The following is a 26,839-nucleotide window of genomic DNA, read 5'->3' on the forward strand; positions in this document are numbered from 1 at the left end:
ATCAATAACAACAACAATAACTACAACAAAAATAAAACAACAAGGGCAACAAAAGGGGGAAAAATCAAATAAAAAAGGAGGGGACAGAGGGAGTCGGGGTGGTAGCGCAGTGCACATGGCGCAAAGCACAAGGACCAGCGTAAGGATACCGGTTCCAGTCCCCAGCTCCCCACCTGGAGGGGAGTCGCTTCAATCGGTGAAGCAGGTCTTCAGGTGTCTGTCTTTCTCTCCCCCTCTCTGTCTTCCCCTCCTCTCTCCATTTCTCTCTGTCCCATCTAACAACGATGACATCAATGACAACAATAATAACTACAACAACAATAAAAAACAAAGGCAACAAAAAGGAAAAACAAATAAATAAATATTTAAAAGGGGAAAAGGGAAAGAGAGACACCTACAGACCTGTTTCACTGCCCTTGAAGTGTCCCCATGTATGTGGGGGGAGGGGACTCACTCGAACTTGGGTTTTTATACAGGGTAATGTGTGCACTCAACCAAGAGCACCAACATTTTGTTTATTTGTGAGAGCGAGCCAGAGAATCACTCTGGCACATGTACTACATGGGATCAAACTCAGGACCTCATGCTTTAAAATCCAGTGCTTCATCCACTGTGACACCTCCTGGCTGGGCCATAGGCAGTGTCCTAAAGAATATAGAAAAGTGAGCTGAGGCGTGGAGAATCAGAGGACTTCACACGCAGCAACCCCACACTCTCAACTGCTTTCTTTGGAGTATGGCCCCTCTCAGTCCCTCTGTTCCTCCAGGCTTTCCAATCTTCTCTCAACTAACTGAAAAGAATCAGAACCAGGGAGTCAGGTGGTAGTGCAGCAGGTTAAGCACATGTGGTGTGAAGCACAAGGACTGGCGTAAGGATCCGGGTTCTAGCCCCCGGATCCCCAACTGCAGGATAGTCGCTTCACAGGCAGTGAAGCAGGTCTGCAGGTGTCTAGTTTTCTCTCCCCCCTCTGTCTTCCCCTCCTCTCTTCATTTCTCTCTGTCCTATCCAACAATGACAACATCAATAACAACAATAATAACTACTACAACAACAACAAGGGCAACAAAAGGGAAATAAATAAATAAATGATCAGAACCACTCACTGACTATCATGACTGACTGCTGGTGTCTGGCAGGGCAGTGGGGCTGGGGCTGGGACTGGGGAAGAGTTGAGTACTGAGGGAGGGTTCCAGAAACCCAATGCTTGCTTCCCAGGAGGAGACAGCTATGAGCCCCAGTCAGCTCAGGGCCAGCCCAAGGGGCAATAGTTCAGGGAGGATAGAAGCAGTATTTTCCCATGGTCCAGGAGGAGGCGCAGTGGATAAAGCATCAGACTCTCAAATATGAGGTCCTGAGTTCAATCCCTGGTAGCACATGTACCAGAGTGATGTCTGGCTCTTTCTCTCTCCTCCTATGTTTCTCATTAGTAAATAAAAATCTTTAAAAAAAAAAAAAAAAAAAAAAGAAAGAAAGAAAGAAAGAAAGAAAGAAAGAAAGAAAGCAAAGCAAAGAAAGAAACAGTATTTGCCCTTCCACATATCCACAGGCCCTAGCCCAGTGCGAGCTCTCAGAACCATCAATCTAGCTTGGAGTCTGGATACTGCCTCCTCTGACCTGTGGGGCAGGAGATGTGTGAGAGGTAGATAAAAAACGAATATGATCAGAGTCCTAGACCTTCTTTCCAGCCTACTTCAGCCCAAGCGTCCTCCTTCAGTAGGGAGGCATTGGGTCAGTGGGAGGCAGGATCAAAAAGGAGGCCCGGATGATCTTAGAAGTGATGAAAAGTGGCCAGGGGCAATAATACAGCACTTTACCCAACAGAATATCATGTCTGAGGCTCTGAGGTTCCAGGTTCAATCTCCAGCACCACTATAAGCTGAGCACTGCTTTGGTAGAAATAGAGAGAGAAGGAGAGAGAGAGAGAGAGAGAGAGAAGAGAGAGAGAAGAAAGAGAGCTCACAGAAGGGAAGGGAGGGAAATCAAAAAGTGAAAGAGAGAAAGAAGCAAAAAAAAAAAAATTAGTCATCAAAAATGATGGTCCAAGGTCTGAAAGGTGGTGCAGTGGATAAAGCATTAGATTCTCAAGCAGGAGGTCCCAGGTTTGATCCCCAGTATCACACATACCAGAGTGATGCTCTGGCTTTCCTCTCTCCTCTCTCTTTCTTCCTCTCTCCTTAATAAACAAAGTTCAATATAGGGTTATCACATGAAGTAACAGAAACCCCAACTCTTTTGAGTTCCTCTTCTGAGATGGACTCAGGAAGGCCTCCTGCTGGTTCCCAAGATTTGGTAGAGAGCTGTGGGCTTTGACAGGGAAAGGGTGAGGTCCAGGAGAGGATGGTGGGCACAGGTACAGGAGCTCAGTGAGAGAGAGAGAGAGGCTGTCAGGTTTAAGCTAAGTTTGTGCCACTCTGACATACACATATGCCAGCTGACTCCCATGTCACATGGTCCTTTCATATGCATACACACACACACACACACACACACATACACACACACACACACATACACACACACACACACACTCACTCACCTTCAAATATGCTCATTGATGATTGCACCCCAAACACCGTGTACAGAGCAACACAATGGAGAGAACATGGAAACTGGGGTGTAGGCCCAGCCCTGGTGCCCTGCACAAGCCATATGAGCCAGGACCAGCCACATTCCCTCCGTGAACCAGTGCTCTATCACTCTCTTTCAGTTTTATTTATTTTTACTTATTTATTTACTTGAGGGAGGGAGAGAGAGAGATGGAGAAACAGAGCATCACTCTGGCACATACAGTGTCAAGGATCAAACTCAAGACTTCATGCTTAAGAATCCATTGCTTTGGGAGTTTGGCGGTAGTGCAGCAGGTTAAGCGCAGGTGGCACAAAGCGGCAAGGACCAGCATAAGGATACCGGTTCAAGCCCCCGGCTCCCCATCTGCAGGGGAGTCGCTTCACAGGCAGTGAAGCAGGTCTGCAGGTGTCTATCTTTCTCTCCTCCTCTCTGTCTTCCCCCATCTCTCTCCATTTCTCTCTGTCTTTTCCAACAACAATGACATCAATCATAACTACAATAATAAAACAACAAGGACAAAAAAGGGAATAAATAATAAATAAATATTTAAAAAATAAATCTTTAAAAAAAACCCAATGCTTTATTCACTGTGCCACCTCCTGGGAGCCTTTTTTCTTCCTAAAGATGTTCTTCCTAGTGCTTTATCTCTAAAGGAAGAAAGAGCTTGAGTAAAATAATCTTTCACCCAGGGTAAGGAGATAACATAATAGTTAGGCAAAAAAATCTCAGGTTCGAAAACCATAAGCCAGAGCTGAGCAGTATTCTTCTATCATTAAAATAAAGTAAATAAAATTTTTAAAAATATTTTTAAATAGTCTCTCATCCCCAGCCACATCTGTTTGTTTATTTGTTTATGAGATTGAGAGAGAAGGAGAGAGAACCAGAGCACCACTCTGGCACATACAATGTGGATTGGGGATTGAATTCAGGACCTTATGCTTGAGAATCCAAGACTCTTTTGAGCACCCAAAGTTGATATTCATAGTTGGATGTGAACATCCTGGGACACAGAGAAGGAAACACACTGTCTTGTGTGAAGACACAGCTGGCCTCTGCTGTGAACCGAGAAGCCCTGTAGCCTGTCTGGGTGCCCACTGGCTCACTGGCACCCCATAGATCTGGGTTGAGCCCCACTCTCCTAAGCTCTATGCTCAGCTTCCCTACTATCCCCGGGCCCTCTTTCCATGGCACTTGCTTCTGAACCCCTGGGCTCTGTACAACCCACCCCTCACACCCCGACATCTCCCACATACACAGCCTTCACAGTCTGGCTGAAAGTGAGGGATCTCTCCACCTGCACCCCCCAGACTACCACCTGGTGCCCCAAACTCAAACTCTGCATACACAGTCAAGCCCCCACAGGGCAGGAGGCAGAGATGAGGCCCCTGGGTGGGCGGGAAGCAGGTGTGAGGCACTGAGAACTCCTCTATCCTGGGTGGGAGGGGAGGCAACTGGAGCTTTTCAAGTCCAAGAGCTGAGCAGGTGGTTCTGCACAGCTGCTCCTCTGCCCCCCTAGAGCTGGTCCCACTCACTGCTACCCCCTAACAGACAAGCAGAAAAATAACCGACCTCCGCGGCCCTTTGCTGAGCACCACTGGACACCCTGCTTCCTCCTTTCTGCAAGAGGGAGGTGATAGGATGGGTGGGGTGGGAAAGTGAGGAGGAGAGCCCACATTTCAGGGGCCCAGTAGCATGGGGGGGAGGGTACAGAGTGTGTCATACTAGCCCCATATCTGTTTTTTCTTTGCAGCACAAATTGAAGTGATCCCTTGTAAAATCTGTGGAGACAAGTCCTCTGGGATCCACTACGGGGTCATCACTTGTGAGGGGTGCAAGGTGAGTGCCATGCCAGGAGCTGAGGGGGAGATTAATGGCCACTGTTCTGTCTTTCAGGAAACCCTGGATCACCCCAGGCACAGGAGGCTCTTTTTTTATATATTTTATTTATTTACTGGATAAAGTCAGACAGAAATTGAGAGGGGAGGGGAGAGGTAAAAAGGGAGAGAAAGAGAGATCCCTGCAGACCTACTTTACTGCTCATGAAGCTTCCCTCTGCAGGTGGACACTGGGGGCTTGAACCAGGTCCTTGAGCATGCTAACAGGTACACTCTATCAGGTGTGCCACTGCCCAACCCTCAGTGGTAGGCTTTTGTTTTAAGCTGATTTCAGGACAAATTGCAGAGGCACTAGGAAATAACAGGTCAGAGATGAGGGCTTGGAGACTTACAACTCAGAGACCTTGCTGGGCCAGGGAAGCAGCCTGGCTCTCCCCCAACCCCCTCCCAGGGCTTCTTCCGCAGGAGCCAGAACTGCAGCATAGCCTACTCCTGCACCCGCCAGCAGAACTGTCCCATCGACCGTGCCAGCCGGAACCGGTGCCAACACTGCCGCCTGCAGAAATGCCTGGCACTGGGCATGTCCCGAGATGGTGAGACCAAGGATGGTAGAGAACAGTATCCCCAGAAACTCTAGAGGGACAGCCTGGACTGTTGTGTGAGACAGATTAAGCTGTGAAAGCACCCTTTTAGAATGTTCTCCAGCCTCCCAACTCTGACAGCCCCTGTGTCTTCCACTGTCCACATTGCCCACAGTTGGGGGTGGGCAGGCTGCCATTGCCACCAAAGCTCTTGGTTGTCCCCAATGCTGGGTCCCCAAGTCAAAGTCTCACACACATTCCCCCATTGGGTGGGGGTGCACTCTCCTTACTCAGCTCCCCTCTAGCGTAGACCCCACCCAGGCCCCGCATGTTCTGTCCAGGGCACCCTGGTACCTATGGTCCAGTTCTCGCTGGGCCTCCAGACTTCTCCACCCCCTAGTCTCACTAGGGCCCCCAAAGGACCCAGAACCCCCTCTCGCCACACACACAGAATCAGCAGGAGAGGGTCTGCTGCTCTTCCTTTCCACCATCCTCCCTTCAGCCCACCTCCCCACCCACCAAGGCCACAAAGGGGGCGCCCTGGGCGGGACTGGAGAAGGCTGGGGTGATGGGGAGGAGGAACTTTGCAGTCAGCACTTTTCAGTGCCCAAAATAACAAAGTGAAAGGAGGAAACACAAGGAGGGGGAGGGGGAGGGGGCAAGATAGGGTAAGGGGGGGCAGTCAGGGCAAGGGGCTGTGCCCACACACCTGGGAGGGGGTTGTGGGGTGTGTGGGGGGAGTGAAAAGGCAGGAAAGAGAGCAGAAGAGGATGTTCAGAAGGCAGCCACGGAGCCGGGGTTGGGCTGTGGTGAGTATCTAGGTCACCGGGGAGCAGCAGGCCTGACCACAGGGAGACCTGTATGCTCAGCTCCTCTCTTCCTCCGACCCTCCTCGGCAGGCGAGGTGACCCCAATACCACCGGAGGCCGCCTCCCCGACCACCCCCCAGGCCCCAGAGCAGAAGTCCAGGCGCCCAGAATCTGTTCCTTTGGAGCCAGGAGTAGGGACTCAGAAAGGCTGCAGTACCGGGCCTCTGCCACAAAGAGCGGTAGAGGGTGGGGTCTGAGCGAAAGTCATCCCCCCAAAATGCAGATTCCGGGATAAGCCTAGTCAGGCTGGGCTGGGAGCCAGGAATTCCGTCTGCTGCCAGTGCCTTCTGGCCTGAACAGAGGGTCTCTTGCGGGCCCCCGCCCCGTGCTGTGTCCTCCTGCTTGAGACTATCTCGAACCCCGGCCCCCTGCAGCTGTCAAGTTCGGCCGCATGTCCAAGAAGCAGAGGGACAGCCTGCACGCCGAAGTGCAAAAGCAGCTGCAGCAGCGACAGCGGGACCCGGCCGTCAAGCCCCCGCCTGAGCCCCGCGCGCAAGCAGAACCCAGCGCCCGCGCCCTGGGGCTCCGGGACAAGCAGCTGCCCTTGGGCTCCTCGCCTGACCTGCCCGAGGCCTCTGCCTGTCCTCCAGGCCTTCTGATATCCCCAGGACCAGCATCCCCGTTTTCCAACAACCTGGCCAAGGCCGGGCTCAACAGCGCCTCCTGCCGTCTGGAATACAGCCCCGAGCGGGGCAAGGTCGAGGGCAGCTACTGCGGGAGCAGCGGACTTTACTTTGGGGATTCCAGGCAGCTGAGGCTAGGGGAGCCGGGCCAGGGCCCAGACAGCTACTGTAGCCCCAGTTTCCGTAGCACCCCAGAAGGGCCTTATGGTTCAGTAACAGAAATCGGTGAGCAACTGGGGGCGCAGAAACGATGGGTTGAGGGGAGGATGAGGGAAGGGCTTCCAAGGATGAGCGTGAGAAAGCTTCGGGTGCTGGGCCAGGGGCGTGGGGGAAACCTGGCAGTGGCAGGCCGAGATGGAGCTGCCTCTGCCCCCTCTGGCCCTCTGCCCCTAGAGCACTTGGTGCAGAATGTGTGCAAGTCCTACCGAGACACCTGCCAGCTGCGGCTAGAGGACCTGCTCCGCCAGCGCCCCTGCCTTTTCTCCCGGGAGGAGGTGGCAGGCTACCAAAGGAAGGTGAGGCTGAACATGCCACCCCGCCCTGACCCCACCCCCATCCCCGGAAAACCAAGGGATGTGCCCGCTAGCCCCACTCAGGGCTTGGGCAAGGGAGCCTGGAACACAGAGGCCAGCCTGTGAGGCCCACTGTGGTTGTTGTCACTACCATGGACTTCACATGGATGCCACTTTTGCATCCAGATTGAGAGAGAGACACCAGCACATCTTATCTTCCCTCTGGGCCATGTGTATGGCAAAGCATGTGCCTTATACGGTGAGCTATTTCTCCCATCCTGCATCCACGTTTTTTATATTTTAGATAAAGGCAGAGAGGGAGAAACACCACAGCAACGCTCCACTTCTCATGAAGCTTCCCTCGTGCAGGTACTCCCATGTGGTGGCTAGGGAATCAAACCTAAGTCTTCACACATGGTGAAGTGTGCATGCTACTGGGTGAGCTGTCCCCCATCCCATATATTTATTGTATTGTATCATTATATTATATTATATTATATTATATTTTTGCTACCAGGGTTGTCAGTGGGGCTCTACACCTGCACAATTTCTCTTCTCAAAGATGACTCTCTATTTTTTTTAAGATAGAGGTTGAGAGACAGAGTAAGAGAGATAGAGAGAAGGAGAGACACTTCAAGCACCTCATGCTTGAATTCTCAATGCCTCATCCACTGCACCACCACTCAGGCTGCCCCTTTATTTACCTTTTTCTCTTTTTTCCTGCCATCAGGGCTACTGCTTGGGCTTAATGCCTGAATAACCACTCCACCACTCCCAGTGACTTTTTTTATTCCCTTTTTTCATTGATAGAAGGTAAGAGACACAGAAAGATAGAGGGAGAGACAGAGAGAAAAGGCACCGGCAGCACTGCTTCACTATTCATGAAGCTCCCCATCCCTGCAGGTAGGGACCAGGGCCTTCACACATGGTAATAATGTGTGCTCTACTGGGTGGGCCCCCACCCAACATCCATATTGACTTAAGTAAGGGAAGTGTCTACACTCTAGGGGGTGGGTAAGAGATTTTTCTTATCTATGGGTATTTTATCTATGGGCATTTTACCCAGCCTTGATCTTGATCTTACTTCCCTGACTTGGTCTTGGTGTCCTCTCTTTTTCCCTGTAAGTCAACTATATAGTCAGAAGTCAGGTTTTTGTATTTGTTTGTTTGAAGTGTGTGTGTGTGTGTGTGTGTGTGTGTGTGTGTGTGTTAAACACCTTGTCTCTGTCAGACACTACTCTCCAAAAACCACCCTCTACCCTTACAGAGGCCAGACTATGGGAATGAAATTTCTTTCTTTAAGGTGTCTATATGTCTGTCTGTATTTTAGGCCAGAGCACATCTCTGGCATATGCAGTGTCAGAAATCGAACCCAAGGCCTCACTTGCGCAAGTTCTGACTCTACCCACTGAGCCTTTCCTCAGTCGCTTCTTTCTTTCTTGTTTTTATTACTAATTTAATAGTGGTTTACGAAGTTATAAGATTACAGGGGTAGGAGTCGTGTGGTAGCACAGCGGGTTAAACGCACATGGCATAAAGCGCAAGGACAAGTATAAGGATCCCAGTTCAATCCCCTGGCTCCCCACCTGCAGGGGAGTCACTTCACAAGCAGTGAAGCAGGTCTGCATGTGTCTATCTTTCTCTCCCTCTCTCTGTCTTCCCCTTCTCTGTCCATTTCTCTCTGTCCTATCCAACAATGACAACAATAATAACTACAACAATAAAACAACAAGGGCAACAAAAGAGAATAAATAAATAAATATTTTTTTTAAAAAAGATTACAGGGGTATGTTTCCACTCCACAACCACCACCAAAGTTCTGTGCCCCCACCCACATTAATAGCACTGTAGTTTTCATCAAATCTTAGATCAGTAAGTGTATCTGCGTAAGTAACATCTATGGTTTCACTGCTCCCTTTTCCACTCAGAGAACACAACACTAAAGCTTCCTCTGGCACTATTGTATCTCCTAAGTGGTGACAGGGCTCAAACTTGGGCCATGTCCATGGCAAAGCACAAGCTCTACCTGGTGAGGAATCTCTCCAGCCCTTGTTTCTCTTTTTCTATTTTTCTAAGTTTTATTTATGTATTACTTATTGGACAGAGATAGAGACAAATTGAGAGGGGAGAGGGAGAGAGAGAGAGAGAGATTGATTCACCACTCATGAAGTTTCCTGCAGGTGAGATAATGGGCTTGAACCCAGGTCCTTGCACATTGTATCATGGGCACTTGACCAGGTGAGCCACGACCTGGCCCTTCTCTGTTCCTATTTTGGTTTACCAGGAAACCAAGGTGAGGGATGAATGGACTTGTGATAGAGCCAGAAGCAAATCCAAACTACCAGTCTCTGAGTTCTTGTTCTCACTCTTTTGTTACACTAGGACACCACAGTCTGTTCAAAACAAAATACTTGTCTGACACCAGACTTTTTGAATTACTGAGGTCTTTCAGGGGGTGGGAGTTAGTATGCCCTTTTTACCTCACAAGATGCAAACTCTTAAAGGACAACCAGTTTGGTTGCCTTGTATTACCACCAGGGTTTTTTTGAGCCTGCACAATTCTCTGCAGACACTTTTAAAATATATATTTATTTATTTATTTATTTATTCCCTTGTGTTGCCCTTGTTCTTTTATTGTTGTAGTTGTTATTGGTATCATCGTTGTTGGATAGGACAGAGAGAAATGGAGAGAGGAGGGGAAGACAGAGAGGGGGAGAGAAAGGCAGACACCTGCAGACCTGCTTCATCGCCTGTGAAGCGACTCCCCTATAGATGGGGAACTGGGGGCTCAAACAGGGATCCTTAGGCCAGTCCTTGCGCTTTGCGCCACCTGCACTTAACCCGCTGCACTACAGCCCGACTCCCAGATACTTTCTTTTTAAAAGATATATTTGGGGGGGCTGGGGGGTGGCACACTGGGTTAAACACACAAAGTATGAAGCTCAAGGTCCAGTGCAAGGATCCCAGTTTGAGCCTCTGGCTCCCCACCTGCAGGGGGGTCGCTTCACAAGTGGTGAAGCAGGTCTGTAGGTGTCTCTCTGTCTCTCTCCCTCTCTAACTTCCCTTCCCCTCTTAATTTCTCTTGTGCTATCCAAAAAACAAGAAAAGGGGGGGGAAATGGCCACAGGAGCAGTGGATTCATAGTACAGGCACTGAGCCCGAGTGATAACCCTGGAGGCAAATGCATGAATAAAAAATATGTTTGGGGGGGTCAGGAAGTGACACCCCCAGTTAGGTGTACACATTACTGAGTTCAAGCCCACACACACACCTGTAAGGAGTAGCTTCACAAGCTGTGAAGCAGTGCTGCAGATGTCTCTTTCTCTCTTGCTGTCTGTCTACCCCTCCTCTCAATTTCTCTCTATTCTAATAAAAAAAGAAAAACAACAAAAAGGAAAAGTGGAAAAACAGCTATCAGGAGTGATGGAACTGAGCCCCAGCAATAACCCCTGGTGGCTATATATATATGGCATAATGGTTATGAAAAATAAAAAAGACTTCATGCCTGAGGTTCTGAAGTTCCAGGTTCAATTCCCAGCACTACCATAAGCCAAAGCTGAGCAGGTCTTTCTCTTTCTCTTTCTCAATCTCTCTCTCTCTCTCTCTCTTTCTCTCTCTCTCTCTCTCTCTCCCTTTCCTTCTTTCTTTATGAGAGAGAAGAAGAGAACCAGGGGGCCAGGCAGTGGTGCACCCAGTTAATCGCACATATTATCAAGAGCAAGTACTCAGGTTCAAACCTGCACTTCTCACCTGCAAGGGATCTGTTTCATGAGCAGTGAAGCAGGTGTGCTTCTCTTTATCTCTCTGTCTCTCTTTTAATTTTTAGTGTATTTATTTATTTATTAGGCAGAGACAGAGAGAAATTGAGAGGGAAGGGAGAGAGAGAGAGACCTGCAGCCCAGCTTCACCACTTGTGAAGCTTTCCCCCTGCAGGTGGGGACCAGGGTTTCTCTCCCTCTATCACCCCATCCTTTCTCAATTTCTATCTTATCTAATAAAAAAAATAGAAAGAAAGGAGGGGGGAGGAAAATGGCTGCCAGGAGAAGTGGATTCATAGTGCTGGCACCAAGCCCCAGCAATAACTCTAGTGGCAATATAAGTAAATGAATAAACAAATAAATAAATATTAAGAAGAATGAGAAGAATGGAGAACCAGAGCATCACTCTGGCATATGCAATACTGGGGATCAAACGTGGAACCTCATGCTTAAAATTTCAATGCTCTAGCCACTGTGCCACCTCCTAGCCACAAGGACAAACATTCTCTCTCTCTCTCTCTCTCTCTCTCTCTCTCTCTCTCACACACACACACACACACACACACACACACACACACACACACACACATGCTCACCCAGTGCCAGTGCCTGATGGACACACAGATAAGTGGCACCAAATGAAGAGTGTGACACCAGTGTAAACTTGGGCTAAAACTAGGCTAAATCAGCATCTTGCAAAGGATTGGGGGAGGATTTCCTGGACTGGGGAGGGGCTGGGACCCTACCTGCTCCAGTGGCTGTCCCTCCCTGCAGTCCATGTGGGAAATGTGGGAGCGCTGTGCCCACCGGCTCACTGAGGCCATCCAATACGTGGTGGAGTTCGCCAAGAAGCTGTCGGGCTTTATGGAACTCTGCCAGAATGACCAGATCGTGCTACTCAAAGCAGGTACCCAGGAAGCTGGGGAGGGGAGGGGAAGGAGCTGCCACCAAAGGGAATGTCAGGCAGCCAGAGCAGCACTAGGACAGCACCTACTCCTTTCTCCCCCACCCCAGGAGCCATGGAAGTGGTGCTGGTGAGGATGAGCCGGGCCTACAATTCGGACAACCACACTGTTTTTTTCGAGGGCAAATACGGCGGCGTGGAGCTATTCCGAGCCCTGGGTGAGGGGTCAGGAGAAATGGGATAGGAGTGGAAGCCCCACCCAGGGGTAGCAGGCCCAGGTGGGGGATAGAGGGTAGTGAGCCTCGAGCACCAGGTCCTGTACACCCTTTGGCTTCCTCCAGGCTGCTGTGAACTCATCAGCTCCATTTTCGACTTCGCCCACTCTTTGAGCTCCTTGTGCTTCTCAGAGGATGAGCTTGCCCTCTACACAGCCCTGGTTCTCATCAATGCCAGTGAGTGTTGGGACTTGGCAGAGGGATACAGGGACATGGGAGGGGGCCAGATACAGAAGAACTTGGTCCTTGGGGTGCAATTAAATCTGGGGAACAGAGGTTCGCAGTGCACCCAGTTGAATGCATATATTAAAATTTTTATATTTATTTATTTTCCCTTTTGTTGCCTTTATTGTTGTTTTTTGTTGTTGTTGTTGTTGTTGTTGTTGTTATTGATGTCATCGTTGTTAGATAGGACAGGGAGAAATGGAAAAAGGAGGGGAAGACAGAGGGGGAGAAAAAGATAGATACCTGTAGACCTGCTTCACCGCCTGTGAAGCGACTCCCCTTCGGGAGCCGGGAGCTTAAACCAGGATCCTTATCAAGATGTGCATGGCCTGACAAGATAGCAGGCCTGGATACTGTGCCTGCTTTGTAATGTGTGTAACAACCCAGGTTCAATCTTGGCTCCCATCACACTGGAGAAAGCTTCCATGCTGTGGTGTCTTTCCTTCTCTCCCCCTGTCTCTCAGTCTCTGTCTTGCTATCTGAAAAAATAAAATTGGGAATGGTGAACTCTAGGCAACAATAAAATAGATGACAATAATAATAAATAAAATTAGTAAAATAATAATAATAAGTGTATATGATAATATTTATCTGAGAAGACCTATACCCAGCACCACTATCCAAAAATAAACACCTGGTTGGCTGGAATTACTGTCCATGTTCTTTCTTGTCCTCATGATGGCTCCATTCCCTCCTGCAGACCGGCCAGGGCTTCAGGAGAAGAGCAAAGTGGAACAGCTGCAGTACAATCTGGAGCTGGCTTTTCATCACCATCTCTGCAAGACTCATCGCCAAAGCATCCTGGCAAAGGTAGGAACAATCCTAGAGGTGGGAGGGCTTCGGCCCAGTGCCAGGTCTGTGACATCAGGACTTGTGATGAATGGGTCTGAGAGGACAAGGAGGAAATGCTCGTGGAGCATGTTCTGTGAGTGAGCCTGCAGTATCAGCAGCAGCAGGGACCAAGGGAGTAAGCGGTCCTTTCCATGGACGTAACAACAGAAAGTGAGAGAGCTGGAATTGGGAGGGACTCCAGGGAGCAATTCAGTTTAATATAACCGGCACTCAGCCAGCACCTGCCCATGCAAGGCGCGGTGAATGGAAAAATACAGAGATGCGGCCCTTGCCCACACTAAGGGTTATTAATCTGAGAACAAGAGTCCTGTGTCCCAGTAACTCTGATATAGAGCAGGATGATGCAGTAATAATTCAATTAACATGCTCTCTCATCCTCAGAGCAATTCACTCCATAGGATAGATGTTAAAATTTCCCTATAGTAATAAGGAGAATTTAATGACTACTCATTCTCCTCCTCCTCTTCTTTCTTTTTTTTAAAAATGTTTTATTTGGCCTGGGGTAGATAGCATAATGGTTATGAAAAGAGACTCTCATGCCTGAGATTCCAAAGTCCCAGGTTCAATCCCCCACACCACAGTAAGCCAGAGCTGTGCAGTGCTCTGGTATTTGCCTCTGTGTCTTTCTCTCTCTGCATCTCTCTCAAAAATAAAGTAAATAAATTTTTTTTAATGTTTAATTTATTTCAGATAAAGGCTGAGAGAGGGGATTGGGTGGTGATTCACCTGGTTGAGTGCACATGTTATAATGTTCAAGGACCTGGGTACAAGCTCCCCCTTCCTCTCGATTACTGGATGTCTTTATCAAATAAACATAATTTTTAAAAATACTATATATATACACATATATACATATACATATACATATATATATATATATATATATATGCAGAGAGAAACTGAAAGGGAAAGAGGAAGATGGAGAGAGGGAAAGAAAAGAGACACCCACAACACTGCTTCACCACTCATGAAGCTTCCCCCTTGCAGGTGGGGACCAGGGGCTTGAACCTGGGTCCTTGAGCAGGGACACATGTGTGCTTAGCCAAGTATGCTACTACCTGACCTTCACCCTCCTTTTCTTCCTGCTATTTCTCCTTTAATCAGAACTGCTCAGGTATTATTTTTTTTAATAGAAAGAAATTAAAAGGTAGAGAGGCAGAAAGAAAGTGAAAGAGATCACAGCCCCAAAGCCTTCTTCAATGCCATGAGTGCTGACCTGGGTTACGCACATGGTGAAGCAGCGCACTAAATGAGCTATTTTGCCAGCTTGACTTCATAAGGGATAAATGCAAGATTTAGTGCTCTTTCCACTACAGCCCTGTGCCCATGATATGTAGCTTGGTTCGAGCTCCCAGCTCCCCACTTGGAGGGCAATTGCTTCACAGGCGGTGAAGCAGGTCTGCAGGTGTCTGTCTTTCTTTCCCCATCTCTGTCTTCCCCTCCTCTCTCCATTTCTCTCTGTCCTATCCAACAATGATGATGACAATAATAATAACTACAACAGTAAAACAACAAGGGCAACAAAAGGGAATAAATAAATAAATATTTTTAAATAATAATAATAATAATAATGTAGCTACAGCAGCACTATATTAAGATCTATGACACATGTAATAGAGCTATGCCATATATGATACATATATATATATATATATATATATATATATATGTTACATATAAGATATATAGATATATATTCATGAGAGATGTTGGGAAATGTTAGAAGAGCACAGAACAGTAATTAAAAATAATGTAGGTAAAAGGAGTAGATCATAACTATTTCATATAGGAGGTGACCATTAAACTAGGTTCACCTGATAGAATGTACAGGTTATCATGCACGGGGACCTGGGTTTAAGTCTCTGACCAGCACATAGGAGTATCTGCAGCAGGGAAGTTTCATGAGTGCTGGAGCAGTGTACAGTGTCTTTCCTTCTCTGTCTCTCCTTCTGCTCTACCCCTCACGCTTTATTTATTTTGTTTGTTTTTACTAGAGCGCAGCTCAGCTCTGGTTTATGGTGGTACAAGGGATTGAACCTGGGGACTCTGGAGCCTCACACACCACACGAGAGTCTTTTTGCATAGTCATTATGCTATCTCCCCTGCCCTCTCTCTCTCTATTTAAAAAATAATAAGAATAAAAAATAAAAGGCCACCAGGAGCCATGGAGTCATGTAGGCACTGAGCCCCAACAATAACCCCACTAGCAAAAATAAATACATAAACAAACAAACACAAACACACAACTAAGCCATGTGAGATTTTTAACAGTCACTTGTGGGGATGGGGCAGGCATTCCAGGCTTAATAGCAAATAGAAGGAGGTAAATCGTGCACATACAGAAAATGACTCAGTTTACATTTTTGACCCAAGTGTAAGATCAGAAGTCTGGAGAGATGGATGGGGGCAGGGGAACAGCCTAAGAGAAGCTTGCAAATTAGGTCAGGAAGAAATCAGAGAACCTTCACTGCCAGATTAAGGAACGAAGGCCTTATTTCTAGGTGACAGCAAGCCCTGGAGGCCTGAGGAATGCCCTCATGGGAGCCATCATTTAAGTAGTTTAATTTGGGGCCTGTGTAAAGAAGCCGCTTATGTAACTGTCCACACCGCGGGCCCTTGCTGTGTGGCAGGCCCAGGGTGAGGTGCTGAGGCAACAAAATTGGCTTAAGCTCCTTGAAGAGCCCAGGTCTGGTAGGAAAGATGGGAAGGAAGAGTCTAGAGCCAGGTGAGCAGCTGGCAAGCCCACCCAGGTGGAAGCAGCTTCAGAATCCAGCACCTCTATGACCTGGGAGGTGGTGTAGTGGGTGAAATGTTGGACTCTCAAGCATGAGGTCCTGAGTTTGATCACCAACATTGCATGGCCAGAGTGATGCTCTTTTTCTTTCTCGTTAGTAAATAAATGAATTATTAAAAGAAAAAAGAATTCAGCACTTCCCACCATCACCCTCCCTGCCAGCTGTGCCAGCTGTCATGTCTCATTTTGACAGCTGAAGGGGCATCCCTTGGACTGGGGAAATAGCATAATGGTTCTGCAGAAAACTGCCACTACTGAGGCTCTGAAATCAGGTTCAATTCCCAGCACCATGATTAGCCAGAACTGAGCAGTACTCTGATGATAGGAAGAAAGAAAGAAAGAAAGAAAGAAAGAAAGAAAGAAAGAAAGAAAGAAAGGAAGGAAGGAAGGAAGGAAGGAAGGAAGGAAGGAAGGAAGGAAGGAAGGAAGGAAGGAAGAGAGAAAGGCTAATCAGACCTCTGTTCCACCCTTCTTCAGTCCTCCAGCAGCCACGGGTACTGTTCTCTTCCCTTCTAGAACTACCTGACAGGCTGAGCACCCAATCTAAAGAGTGTGTCACACCACCCACCCTTCTGTGGTGACCCTAACATACCTCTCCCTTCACCTCCTTCCCCTGCCCCCACCCCCAACCTGTGCCATTGGTCCCCTTGCTCTTTTGTTGCTGCTCAAGAGTGTTGCACCTTCTGTTCCAGCTGCCTGGAAAGTTCCTCCCCATTTTTCCCAGTGGCTGCCCCCCTCCCTTAATTCTGAAGAGGCTTTTCCTGACTGATTGACCACACACACACAAACACACACACATTCTTCTGCCCCTCTTGCTGCATGATTTTTCTTTAAAGAAATTATCTGACATCATATGTGTGTGTTTGTCTTCTGATTCCTTTTCTAAAATAAAAGTTTGATTAAGGAGCCTACGAGGTAGCTCACCTAGGAGGGTGCCTACTCTGCCATGCACACTACCTAGATTTGAGCCCTTTGGTACCCCACATGGAGTGCTGTGACACTGGGGAGAGTTTCATCAGTGTGGTCTATCTATTTATCTATCTATCTATCTATCCCACCTCTATCTTTCCATTGATGGGGCTTCACAGATCTGAACTGGCTTTTTCAGATAGAAAGAGAGAGACAGAGGGAGATTAAAAGACACTATAGCACTAGTGGGGGCCAGGCTCAAACCTGGGTCATACACGTGGCAAAGCAGGTGCACTGTCTAAGTGAACTGTCTTGCCAGCCCACTCTCTACCTGAGTAAGTCAGCCTGGACTGTTGAAACCCTGGCAATGACCAAATCATCATCATCATATCATCATCATCATCATAACAAGGACAGAATTATTTACCACACCTGTCACAGTACCTAGTTGAGTAGGTTCTCAACAAATATCTGTTGAAGGAAGGAAGGAAGAAATGAATGAATATATGAAACTATGTCAATTTCCCAGATTCCAAGTTAAAGCAAAAGGAATGGCAGAGGGACAGGGGTGAAGACAAGGTCAACCTTAGGGTCCTTTGCTGCTGCTCCCTGACCGCCCCTCTCCCAGAGCACAAAGTTGTGCAGAAGGCAGGGGGGGCTGGTGAAGGTAAGACCAGAAGCTGCAGGAGAGGGTGTTTCCCTTCCATCTCTCCAATGAGGGCTCCTTGCTTCCTCCCACTGACTCACTGCTTATAGCATCAGGTGCCTGGTTGAAGGCTGTTTGCTTGGAACACATATTGAGCATTTGCCACATGCCAAGTATTCTGACAGATACAGTAAATGAATGGGGCATGGGAGACAGTATCATAGTTCTACAGAAGCCTTTTGTGCCTGAGGCTCTGAGGTCCAAGTTTCAATCTCCAGTACCACACTAAGCCAGAGCTGAGCAGTGTTCTGGAATACACACACACACACACACACACACACACACACACACACAAAACCTAGGAAGCTTGAAACTTAAAACTAGGAAGAAAAGGCAACCAAACTGAATCATTTTTAGAATCAGGCTTACAGGTTATACAGAAGGAAACTCAAAGAAAGGTTCCTGAAAGGAAGGGTACAGCCCAAGATGGAGCACAGTGGCTAGAGCATCGGACTCTCAAGTATGGCATTCCAAGTTTGATCCTAGCATTGCATGTGCCAGAGTAGTAATACTCTGGTGTTCATGTTCTCTCTCTCTCTCTCTCTCTCTCTCTCTCTCTCTCTCTCTTTCTCTCTCTCTCTCATTTGTAAATAACTAATAAAAAATAGTAAAAGAGGAGAGGGGGACTAAAAAAAAATATTCCCAGAGGTGATTAAAGCCAGCAATCAGAGAGGAACGGAGAAGGGCGTTATACACCTGAAACAGCACCAGTGAGGTAAACAGCCATGAACAGCATGAGGCACAGGGGCACAGGCGCTTACCCTGGTAAGAGCACCCCAGCAGATCTGAGGGTCCTTACTAGAATCTGTTTTAGACATTTGTGAGCCAGATTTGGGGATTTCTCTGGACAGGGAGAGAACAGGACTAAGGTCCTAGCCTGAGAGGGAGGGTGGGGTGGGCAGAAATACTGAGGCACTGAGCCTTTCTCCCCATTCCCTGTCACCAGCTGCCACCTAAGGGGAAGCTGAGGAGCCTGTGCAGCCAGCACATGGAGAAGCTACAGACTTTCCAGCACCTCCACCCCATCGTGGTCCAGGCTGCATTCCCCCCACTCTACAAAGAGCTCTTCAGCACTGACATCGAGGCCCCAGAGGGGCTGGCTGAGTGACCAGGAGAGGGATGTTTCCCTCTCCCTTCCCTCCGTACCAACCCCAGCCTGTCCCTTTCCAGTTCCCTTCCATGTAATGAGACTGAGCCTGGTTTTCTGCCCAAGGTCCCTGGCAGTGGGCTAGAAGCCACAGTGGGGGGACAGAGGGACACCTCTGCCAGCATCAGCTTTGTTCTCTCCTTTCTGATGCTCCTCCACGCGCAGCCTGAGGTGAGCTCTAAGGGGCTCTCAGGGCACCAGACTGTCCTCAAGACCATGGTGTATCCAGGATGGATTGGATGTGCAGAGCTCAACTTGGCTCAGGAGCTAAAAACCGGCCTTTGAAATACCTCATCTCTCCCCCCCCACCAGCCTCATAGGGGGGCAGGGATCAAGCTCAGAGGCACCCCAGAAGACAGGAATCTGAACTTTGACATTCTCTACCCTGCTCACTTCCCACCAGCTCAGCCAGGAAGTGGTTGGGTGCCCTGACCATTTTCCAGGGTCTAATAAACAAACAAGATCCCTGGAGGGAAAGGATGAGAAGGGCTTCAAGGCTGGAGATCATGTGTGGGGTTGGGATATAGGGAGAAACATATAATGAAGACCAAAAGTACCACAGAGTCAGAACTCAAGCCTCTCATGTGTGTTACAAATGAATCAGCACAACTCAAACCCAAGGTCCGTGTCCACACACAGGTGACACACAAACCCAACTTTCAGTCACATTGAAACTGATGTTACTGGGCTAGAGAAATAGCTCAGTTGAATAGTGTGCTGCTTGACCTTGTATGAGACCCAGGTTCAAACCTGGCCCCCACTACATTGAAGGGCTCTTTGGTGCTATTCTCTCTCTCTCTCTCTCTCTCTCTCTCTCTCTCTTTCTTTCTCTCTGATGTTACTATCTCCCTCACTCAGCTCAGAGAAGCTGAGTGTTCTCGGGGAAGAGTCCCAGTTCACCAGGGTTAGACCAGGGAGTGAGCCCTCCATCACGAGAACCCCCAAAAGGAGCAGAGGTGGCTGGCACCTGGTCAGCTACAAGACCAAGGACAGAGCCTGCAGGTGACCTGACCTCCATCCCTGTTGTCATTAAGAAGGACAGAGCATCCCTGCTCTAAGACTGCCTGCCTAGGACACCAGCATGGAGGCGGAGAGCAGGGGACTGAGCAGAGACCAGCTTCTCCAGCAGCGCCTCTGGAGCTCTTTAAGTTGTACAAATCACCACCGTGAGCCCTCCTCTGAGAATGAACAGAGTGATGGGAGAAGGGAAAGGGTTCAGTGGATAAACATAAACCTCCCCCCCCCCCCCGATTTGTGCCATTCTTTATCAAAGGCAAAAGGGTGTGTGGGTGTTGGGGGCAGGGTAGCAGGGGCCTGAAATAAGATCACCTACATGGTGTTCTCAGATTCCTGCAGTGAGACCCAGGTTTCCAGCCTAATCACTAGCCCCCAGCCCCCCCCCCAAAGATGTCAGCACCTGCTGGGATACCCCCCAGGTGAAACATCTCCCACTAAGGCTAGAGGTTACCTACTGATTCAGGGCAACACTCCTCCCAAGAGTTTCAAACTAATCTCCAGAATGAATGTACCAGACAGAAAACTTTCCTCACTATCTACACCCACAGGGGACATTTCCATTTAAAGAGTGTGTATAAGGACCCAGGTTCAAGCCCATGGTCCACACCTGCAGGGGGGAAGCTTCAGGAACAGGTGAAGCAGGTCTGCTGGTGTGTGTATGTGTGTACATCTCTCTCCCTATCTCCCCTCTCAATTTCTCTGTGTCCCTATCCATTAAATTAAAATAATAATAAATGCAAAAGGATGCGCAAAACTGCCCCACATCTGGTGAGGAGAAAAGGCAAAAGAACCCCCTAAGGCAAAGGGGAGTCAGGATGTAAGATCAGAGAGATCTGCCTGCAACACAGGGACCATTCCCCAGCTCCAGAGCCGCCTCTGCTGCGAGTCCTCCCCCCCACCTTCGTTGGCGCCTGCTGCAGCCCTCCCTCGCCACTTTATTTATTTATTTTGCACCAACAGGGTTGCCGCAGACTCATTCTCGCCTGGTTTAAAGAGAGAGGGAGAGGGAGAGGGAGACGGGGAGAGAGAGAGAGAGAGAGAGAGAGAGAGGAGAGGAGAGGAGTTGAGAAAAAAAAAGAAGAGAAATGCTTTCTGGCTCTTTTCTCTCCCTGGGTCCTGGCAGCCGTGGCCACAGCAGCCACAGCAGCAGTGGGGAGGGCGCGCAGGGAGAGAGGCTCATGGGGGCGCTGCGGGGGCCCCCGGTGCAGCTCGCATGGGACCCCAGCCCCTCACGGATGCAGTGCCCAACTTGATGCCACCCTCCAGTGTCTCGGGTAAGTGTCCCCACCTCCTATCCTGGGCTACAAGGGTGGCTGTCCTTCTCCCTAACATTCTCAGAGACAAAGCCAGACCTCAGTGCTTGTGAAGAGCCAGGGGGTCCACCCCCCAACACACACCCGGGGCCACTCACTCCCCCAGCCAAACCTTGATGGGGAGCCCACAAGACTTTGAGGGAGGGACTAAGACATCCCAGGTGTCCTGTGGTGGGGAGGGAGACTCAAAGGAGACCACTCTGTCACCCCAGTGTGTGTCTCTTCTCAATCAGTGCAGAGATTATTCCAGACACTGGGATTCCAGAGTCCCCTCCCCAAATGGGTCCCTGGACCTTATTCAGGTCTGCTTTCTAGCAGCTGCCCAGGTTCAAATGTGCCTGGTGGACTGCCTTGTAAAGAAAAGAAGAAGGGAGCCCCCTACTCCTTGAGGGGTTAATGTCCTAGATAGACCTAAGCCCTCTGAAGGAGAGAGAAAAAGAAGAGGTGCCGGCCAGCACCCAGCCCTGCCTGCAGAGAGTGGCCAGCAGCCAGTTCCGTAGCCATGGAGATTGATCGGCAAGAGAGGCATGTGATTAAATTAGCCATGGGATAAATAAAGAAGAGGGGTGGGCGCAGCTCCCCTAGCTCAGGCCCCAGCAGACTCTGGAGACTCAGAGGCAGTTCTCAGGAAGGAGGGCAGCTGGGGGACATGCCTCATCGCCCTGGTGCCAGATGCAGTGTGAGGGATGAACAGGAACTGCAGCACAAGTAATGAACTGGCTGGCTGGCAGGTGGACTTCCCAGAGTGGGCTGGAGGGGAGGGGGAGCAGACAGGGAAAGTGCCATGCCTGGAGAGCTTGAGGCACCCTGGGGAGACCTGCTAGGAGTGAGGGCCCTGAAGAATCTCAGCCACCTTCTTTGTCCCAAGCCACACTGGCTGCTCCACAAGCTTCAAAGCCCTGCCCACATCACTCTGTGCATTTGGATGCTTTAGGGTCTTCAGTCCCCAGCTACTCCAACCTCCTGAAAACACTCCCAGAGAGCCTCAAGGCTTCTCTGAGGGTGTAGAGTGAGAAGGGAAGGGCTCACCATCTCTTCCAAGTATAATGAGGGACAAGGTGGGGCTAAGAGTAGAAGCTTGGCCCGAGAGGGTGCAGACAGCCTGGAGGCTGAGAGCCCAGAGTAGGTCAGGACCTGCAGCTGGGAAGCAACCAGGAGGGCCAGGTGGAGGTACACCTTGTAGAGCTCACATATTAGTTAACATGTTCAATGACCTGGGTTCAAGCCCCTGGTCCCCGACTGCAGGAGTATAGAGAAACTTCCCGGGTAGTGGAGCTGTACTATAGGTGTCTCTCTTTCTTTTTTCTTCATCTCTTATCTATTTCACACTTTATCAAGGAAAAAATGGCCATCCAGAACAGAGCAGATACTGGGCCTCAGCCATAACCCTGCCAGTTGGTCTCCTCCCAAAATTAAAAAGAAAGAAAGCAACCAGCCTCTTAAGAACATCACTTAACTCTTGCCCTATCTCTCAAGGCCTCCCTGGCCTCCTTTGTGGTCCCTGTTGGCATTGACAAGGATAAATAAAGGGGTCACTCCGTCTAGGGAACCCCCACTCCTATGGTCATTGTAGCCACCAGCCTCCTGATTTTACCCATGCCCCTGGCATCCAGAAACCTGAGTTAGGTCTGCTGGCTGCTCACACTGCTTGTGCCCAGGTCCCCTGTGTCAGCCCTGGCTCCCTTCCCACATGCAGTGTCTGCTTAGAGCCTTCTCTCCTCTCCAGTTCCCAGAATCTCTCCTGTATGGGGACAGGAGATCACCCTCAGATTCCACAGTGGGCGTAAACCACAAGACCACTAAGAAGAGACATGAAACAGCCAAAGGCTGAGGACCAAGCAGTGAAATTCAAAAGTGGGGTGTCCCTAGGGTGCCTCACACATTCCAGCCTCACCTCTACAGAAAGAGGGGTTTCCACCAGTCTCCTTGGAAGGGATCCACTATCCTAACTAATGTGTAGCTTGGCTGCTGCCCACATGGGCATCCAAGGGAGATGGCATCTTGCCCATCCTCAGCTACAGGCCCTAAGCCAGCTGAGAAGAGGCTAGAGGAGGTCTGAGTAGCAGCGAAGAGGGTCTGGAAGGCAGAACCTGGCTTGCATATTTCCCTGCCTTGGGTAACTCAGTGAAGGCAAGATCCCTGATCAGGATCCAAGGATGTACTGCAGGGCCTTAGGTGAAGCCATGGGAAATGACATGGGACCATGAGGGATGGTACAGGGTTGTCAAAACACAGGAAGAGGAAAGTAAGAGGCCTCTAGGTATCACAGGTGTAGGGAAAATCCATTGCAGGAAGACTCTCAGGTCCTTCCCTGCCCCAGATCCATACAATGTTCCCCTGCAGTGTGCTGGGTTGTGGTGCACCCAGTACAGTACACACATTACCTTGTGCAAGGACTCAGGTTCAAGCCCCTAGTCAATACCTGCATAGGGAGAAGCTTCAGGAGTGATGAAGCAGTGCTTCAGGTATCTTTCTCTCTCCCTCCCCTTCCCTCTCAACTTGTCTCTATTGGAAAAAAAAAAAAAGTAATTAAAAAAACTTTCTGTTGTAGAAATTAGTCCTGAGTAGGGGAGGGACTCCGTGGGCTAGTGTTCCTTGGTCTGTTAACCAGACGCAGGAGGGAGGAGAAAATAGAGGTTTCCAGAAGAGGAGCCCCAAGGCAGAGGCACACCAGAAATCCTCCTGGTCTCTGCCCTGTGGATCTGCTTTTTCTCCTCTTAGAAGGAAGGGGAGCACACCTGGTAGAGTGCACATGCCAGATGGCACAAGGACTCCGGTTCAAGTCCTGGCTCCCTACCAGCAGGGGGCACATTTCATGAGTTGTGAAGCTGTGTTGCAGATGCCTGGATATCTCTCTATCTCTCCCTTTCTGTCTCCTACCTTCTCTTCTCAGTTTCTCTCTATCTCTATCCAAAACCAAAACAAAACAAAACAGAAACGGTGGTGGTGAGGAAGGAAGTCCAGGTCCACCGTCATCTGAAGCCACTTTGCATAAAGGGCCCTGTTGCCCTCTGTTCCAGGCTTGCAAGGGGATGGCAGCGGCCACAGCTCGGAGACAGGCCTGGCTCGGGTGGCTCCCCCTGCTGGTCCTCCTCCTGCAGCCGACAAGGGGCAGCGGCGGCTGCCCAGCTGTGTGCGACTGCTCTTCCCAGCCCCGGGCTGTGCTCTGTGCACGGCGGCGCCTGGACGCGGTCCCTGGGGGCCTCCCGCTGGACATTGAGCTGCTGGACCTGAGCGGGAACCGCCTGTGGGGGCTGCAGCGGGGCATGCTGTCCCGCCTGGGGCGGCTGCGGGAGCTAGACCTCAGCTTTAACCTGCTCTCCGCCCTGGAGCCCGGGGCCTTCCACGGCCTGCAGAGCCTGCTCACCCTGCGGCTGCAGGGCAACAGACTGCGCATCCTGGGGCCCGGGGTCTTCTCGGGGCTGCCCGCGCTCACGCTGCTGGATCTCCGCCTCAACCAGATCGTCCTTTTCCTCGACGGCGCTTTCGGGGAACTGGGCAGTCTCCAGCAGCTGGAGGTGGGGGATAACCACCTGGTGTTCGTGGCGGCCGAGGCCTTTGCGGGGCTGATCAGGCTGAGCACCCTCACCCTAGAGCGTTGCAACCTCAGCTCAGTGCCAGGCATGGCCCTGGCCCGGCTGCCCACCCTGGGGACGCTCCGCCTGCGGGAACTGGACATCTGGAAGCTTCCAGCTGGGGCCCTCCGGGGCCTGGGACAGCTAAGGGAGCTGGAGATTCACCACTGGCCATCTCTGGAAGCCCTGGAACCTGGAAGTTTGCTGGGGCTCAACCTCAGCAGCCTGGCCATCACCCGCTGCAACCTGAGCTCCGTGCCTTTCCAGGCACTGCACCACCTGACCTTCCTGCGCGTCCTGGACCTGTCGCAGAACCCCATCTCTGCCATCCCAGCTCGGGGCCTCAGCGCGCTGGTGCGGCTGCAGGAGCTCCGGCTGTCGGGGGCATGTCTCACCTCCATCGCAGCCCACGCCTTCCACGGCCTGATGGCCTTCCACATGCTGGACGTGGCGGACAACGCCCTGCAAACTCTGGAGGAAACAGCCTTCCCAGCCCCGGACAAGCTAGTCACCCTGCGGCTGTCCGGCAACCCCCTGACCTGTGACTGCCGCCTGCTTTGGCTGCTGCGCCTGCGCAGCCATCTGGACTTCGGGGAGTCGCCCCCAGCCTGCGCGGGGCCCCAGCACGTGCAGGGGAAGAGCCTGCGCGACTTCTCCGACATCCTGCCGCCTGGCCACTTCACCTGCCGCCCGGCGCTGATCCGGAGCTCCGGCCCACGCTGGGTGGTGGCCGAGGAGGGTGGGCAGGCCGCCTTCTCCTGCTCCGGTGAGGGGGACCCGGCGCCCACCGTGTCCTGGATGCGCCCGCAGGGCGCCCGGCTGGGTAAGGCCGGGAGGGTGAGGGTCCTAAAAGACGGGACCCTGAAGATCCGCTCCGTGCAGCTGCGGGACCGCGGGGCCTACATCTGCGTGGTCAGCAACGCAGCTGGCAACGACTCCCTGCGGACCTGGCTAGAGGTCCTGCAGGTGGAGCCACCCAACGGCTCGTTCTCTGACCCCAACATCACCACGCCGGGCATCCCGGGGCCCTTCTTCCTGGACGGCAGGGGGGTGGCCATGGTGCTGGCCGTCGGCTTCCTCCCCTTCCTCACCTCTGTAACCCTCTGCTTCGGCCTCATCGCCCTCTGGAGCAAAGGCAAAGGTCGGGTCAAACATCACATGACCTTTGACTTTGTGGCCCCTCGGCCCTCCGGGGATAAGGACTCTGGGGGCAATCGGGTCACTGCCAAACTCTTCTGACTATGCACACAGTGAACCAGGCCTAGCTGGCTTCAGATACCAAAAGGCGTGAGAGGCAAGGCCACCTAGACCAGAACCCGGGCCCTCCCAAGTCCCCGCATGGTGCCAGCAGCTACTGAGGCCACCCGATGCAAATATGCCCATCAACCCGCTTTTGCAGAGTAAGGATGGTCTCTTCCTGCGGGTCTCAGAAAGCTGAGGTTCTGTATAGACACTGTTGCTGACCCAGTCCTCCCTGCCCTTCTTACCCCACAAAGTAGGAAATAGAACCAAAGCGCCAGTCTGTGTGTTCATGTGCACACTTTTGTTTTGTTTTTAACTCATTTATTAATAAAGGAGAGAATCAAAACATCACTCTGGCACATGCGATAATCGGTATTAAACTCTGTACCTCACACTTGACAGTCCAATGCACCATCCACTGCTCCACTTCCTGTAAGATCATCTCAGAAATGGGCCAGCCAGGGAAGTGCCACTTGCTCCTGAATGTCTCTCTTCATTCAGATACCGCCCTCTCTTTTGCTCTGCCCATATCCAAGTGTGGGAACTAGGGCCAAGACCGAAGCTGAGGGGAAGAGGATGGTGGGCATATGGGCTGGGGAGGACAGGCTACACTCTGGCACAGGTCTGCATGAGCCAGCACCACATGTCTCTGTCCATCACACAATTAAATTTGCTGCTCAAAGGGCCTGCCTGTAGCAGCTACTGAGTTCAGATCTCTTATTCCACCCCCTGTGTCTATCAGATCTCATCCCCTGCCTGCCCTGTTTTCCCACTGGCCTGTGCGTAACAAATAGAGTCTGTGCAAAAGGATGATCAGAGAGATTCTAGTGTGCCCAGCCCATTTTTCCATTGAGATCCTTCTGTGTGTGTGTGTGTGTGTGTGTGTGTGTGTGTGTGTCTGTCTGTCTGTCTGTCTCTGTCTCTGTCTCTCTCTCTCTCTCTCTCTCTCTCTGTCATAGAGACAGAGAAGGCAGAAGCAAAGCTTCCTTCAATGCTGTGGGCACCAGGCTAGAAAACTGGGTCAGGCAAAACAAGGCACTATCCAAGTGATCTATTTCACCACCTCCCTTAGTACTATCTAATCTCAGGTTCAAGAACAGTTCTTCTGCCTTCTGACTTGAAACAGGACTTCTG

The 26,839-nt window shown here is 50.5% G+C and overlaps 2 protein-coding genes across 7 annotated transcripts in view; both read left to right on the plus strand.

Annotated features, from left to right (window-relative positions):
- The window catches only part of RORC (RAR related orphan receptor C), a 34,466-nt gene extending 15,333 nt beyond the window's left edge, over positions 1-19,133 (plus strand). The window contains exons 3-11 of one of the 5 annotated variants that reach the window (XM_016191511.2): positions 4,319-4,404; positions 4,855-4,996; positions 6,228-6,701; positions 6,870-6,991; positions 11,521-11,653; positions 11,761-11,868; positions 11,992-12,102; positions 12,851-12,960; positions 18,358-19,133. In XM_016191511.2, the coding sequence (XP_016046997.2) occupies positions 4,319-4,404; positions 4,855-4,996; positions 6,228-6,701; positions 6,870-6,991; positions 11,521-11,653; positions 11,761-11,868; positions 11,992-12,102; positions 12,851-12,960; positions 18,358-18,519 (1,448 nt within the window). In that variant the 3' untranslated portion in view covers positions 18,520-19,133. Of the gene's footprint in view, positions 1-4,318; positions 4,405-4,854; positions 4,997-6,227; positions 6,702-6,869; positions 6,992-7,292; positions 7,358-11,520; positions 11,654-11,760; positions 11,869-11,991; positions 12,103-12,850; positions 12,961-18,357 lie in introns of all 5 variants that reach the window. The other 4 variants (XM_060201692.1, XM_016191512.2, XM_060201693.1 and 1 more) reach the window with 4 other exon arrangements.
- A 1,498-nt stretch (positions 19,134-20,631) lies between these two features.
- On the plus strand, positions 20,632-26,416 carry LINGO4 (leucine rich repeat and Ig domain containing 4). 2 transcript variants are annotated; one of them, XM_007530671.3, is made up of 2 exons: positions 20,632-20,849; positions 23,782-26,416. In XM_007530671.3, exon 2 carries the CDS (start codon positions 23,921-23,923, stop codon positions 25,700-25,702), a length of 1,782 nt encoding a protein of 593 aa, XP_007530733.2. In that variant the 5' UTR covers positions 20,632-20,849; positions 23,782-23,920; the 3' UTR covers positions 25,703-26,416. The 2 variants fall into 2 exon arrangements, with proteins under 2 accessions (XP_007530733.2, XP_060057665.1); XM_060201682.1 differs by having other exon boundaries at positions 20,733-20,849; positions 23,909-26,416.
- Positions 26,417-26,839: the final 423 nt, after the last annotated feature.

This window comes from Erinaceus europaeus, chromosome 11 (genome assembly GCF_950295315.1).
Source record: "Erinaceus europaeus chromosome 11, mEriEur2.1, whole genome shotgun sequence".
NCBI lineage: Eukaryota > Metazoa > Chordata > Mammalia > Eulipotyphla > Erinaceidae > Erinaceus > Erinaceus europaeus.

What these genes read in the sequence shown, in the direction of transcription:
- LINGO4 (XM_007530671.3), top strand. Translation starts at nt 23,921, where the DNA reads ATGGCAGCGGCCACAGCTCGGAGACAGGCCTGGCTCGGGTGGCTCCCC.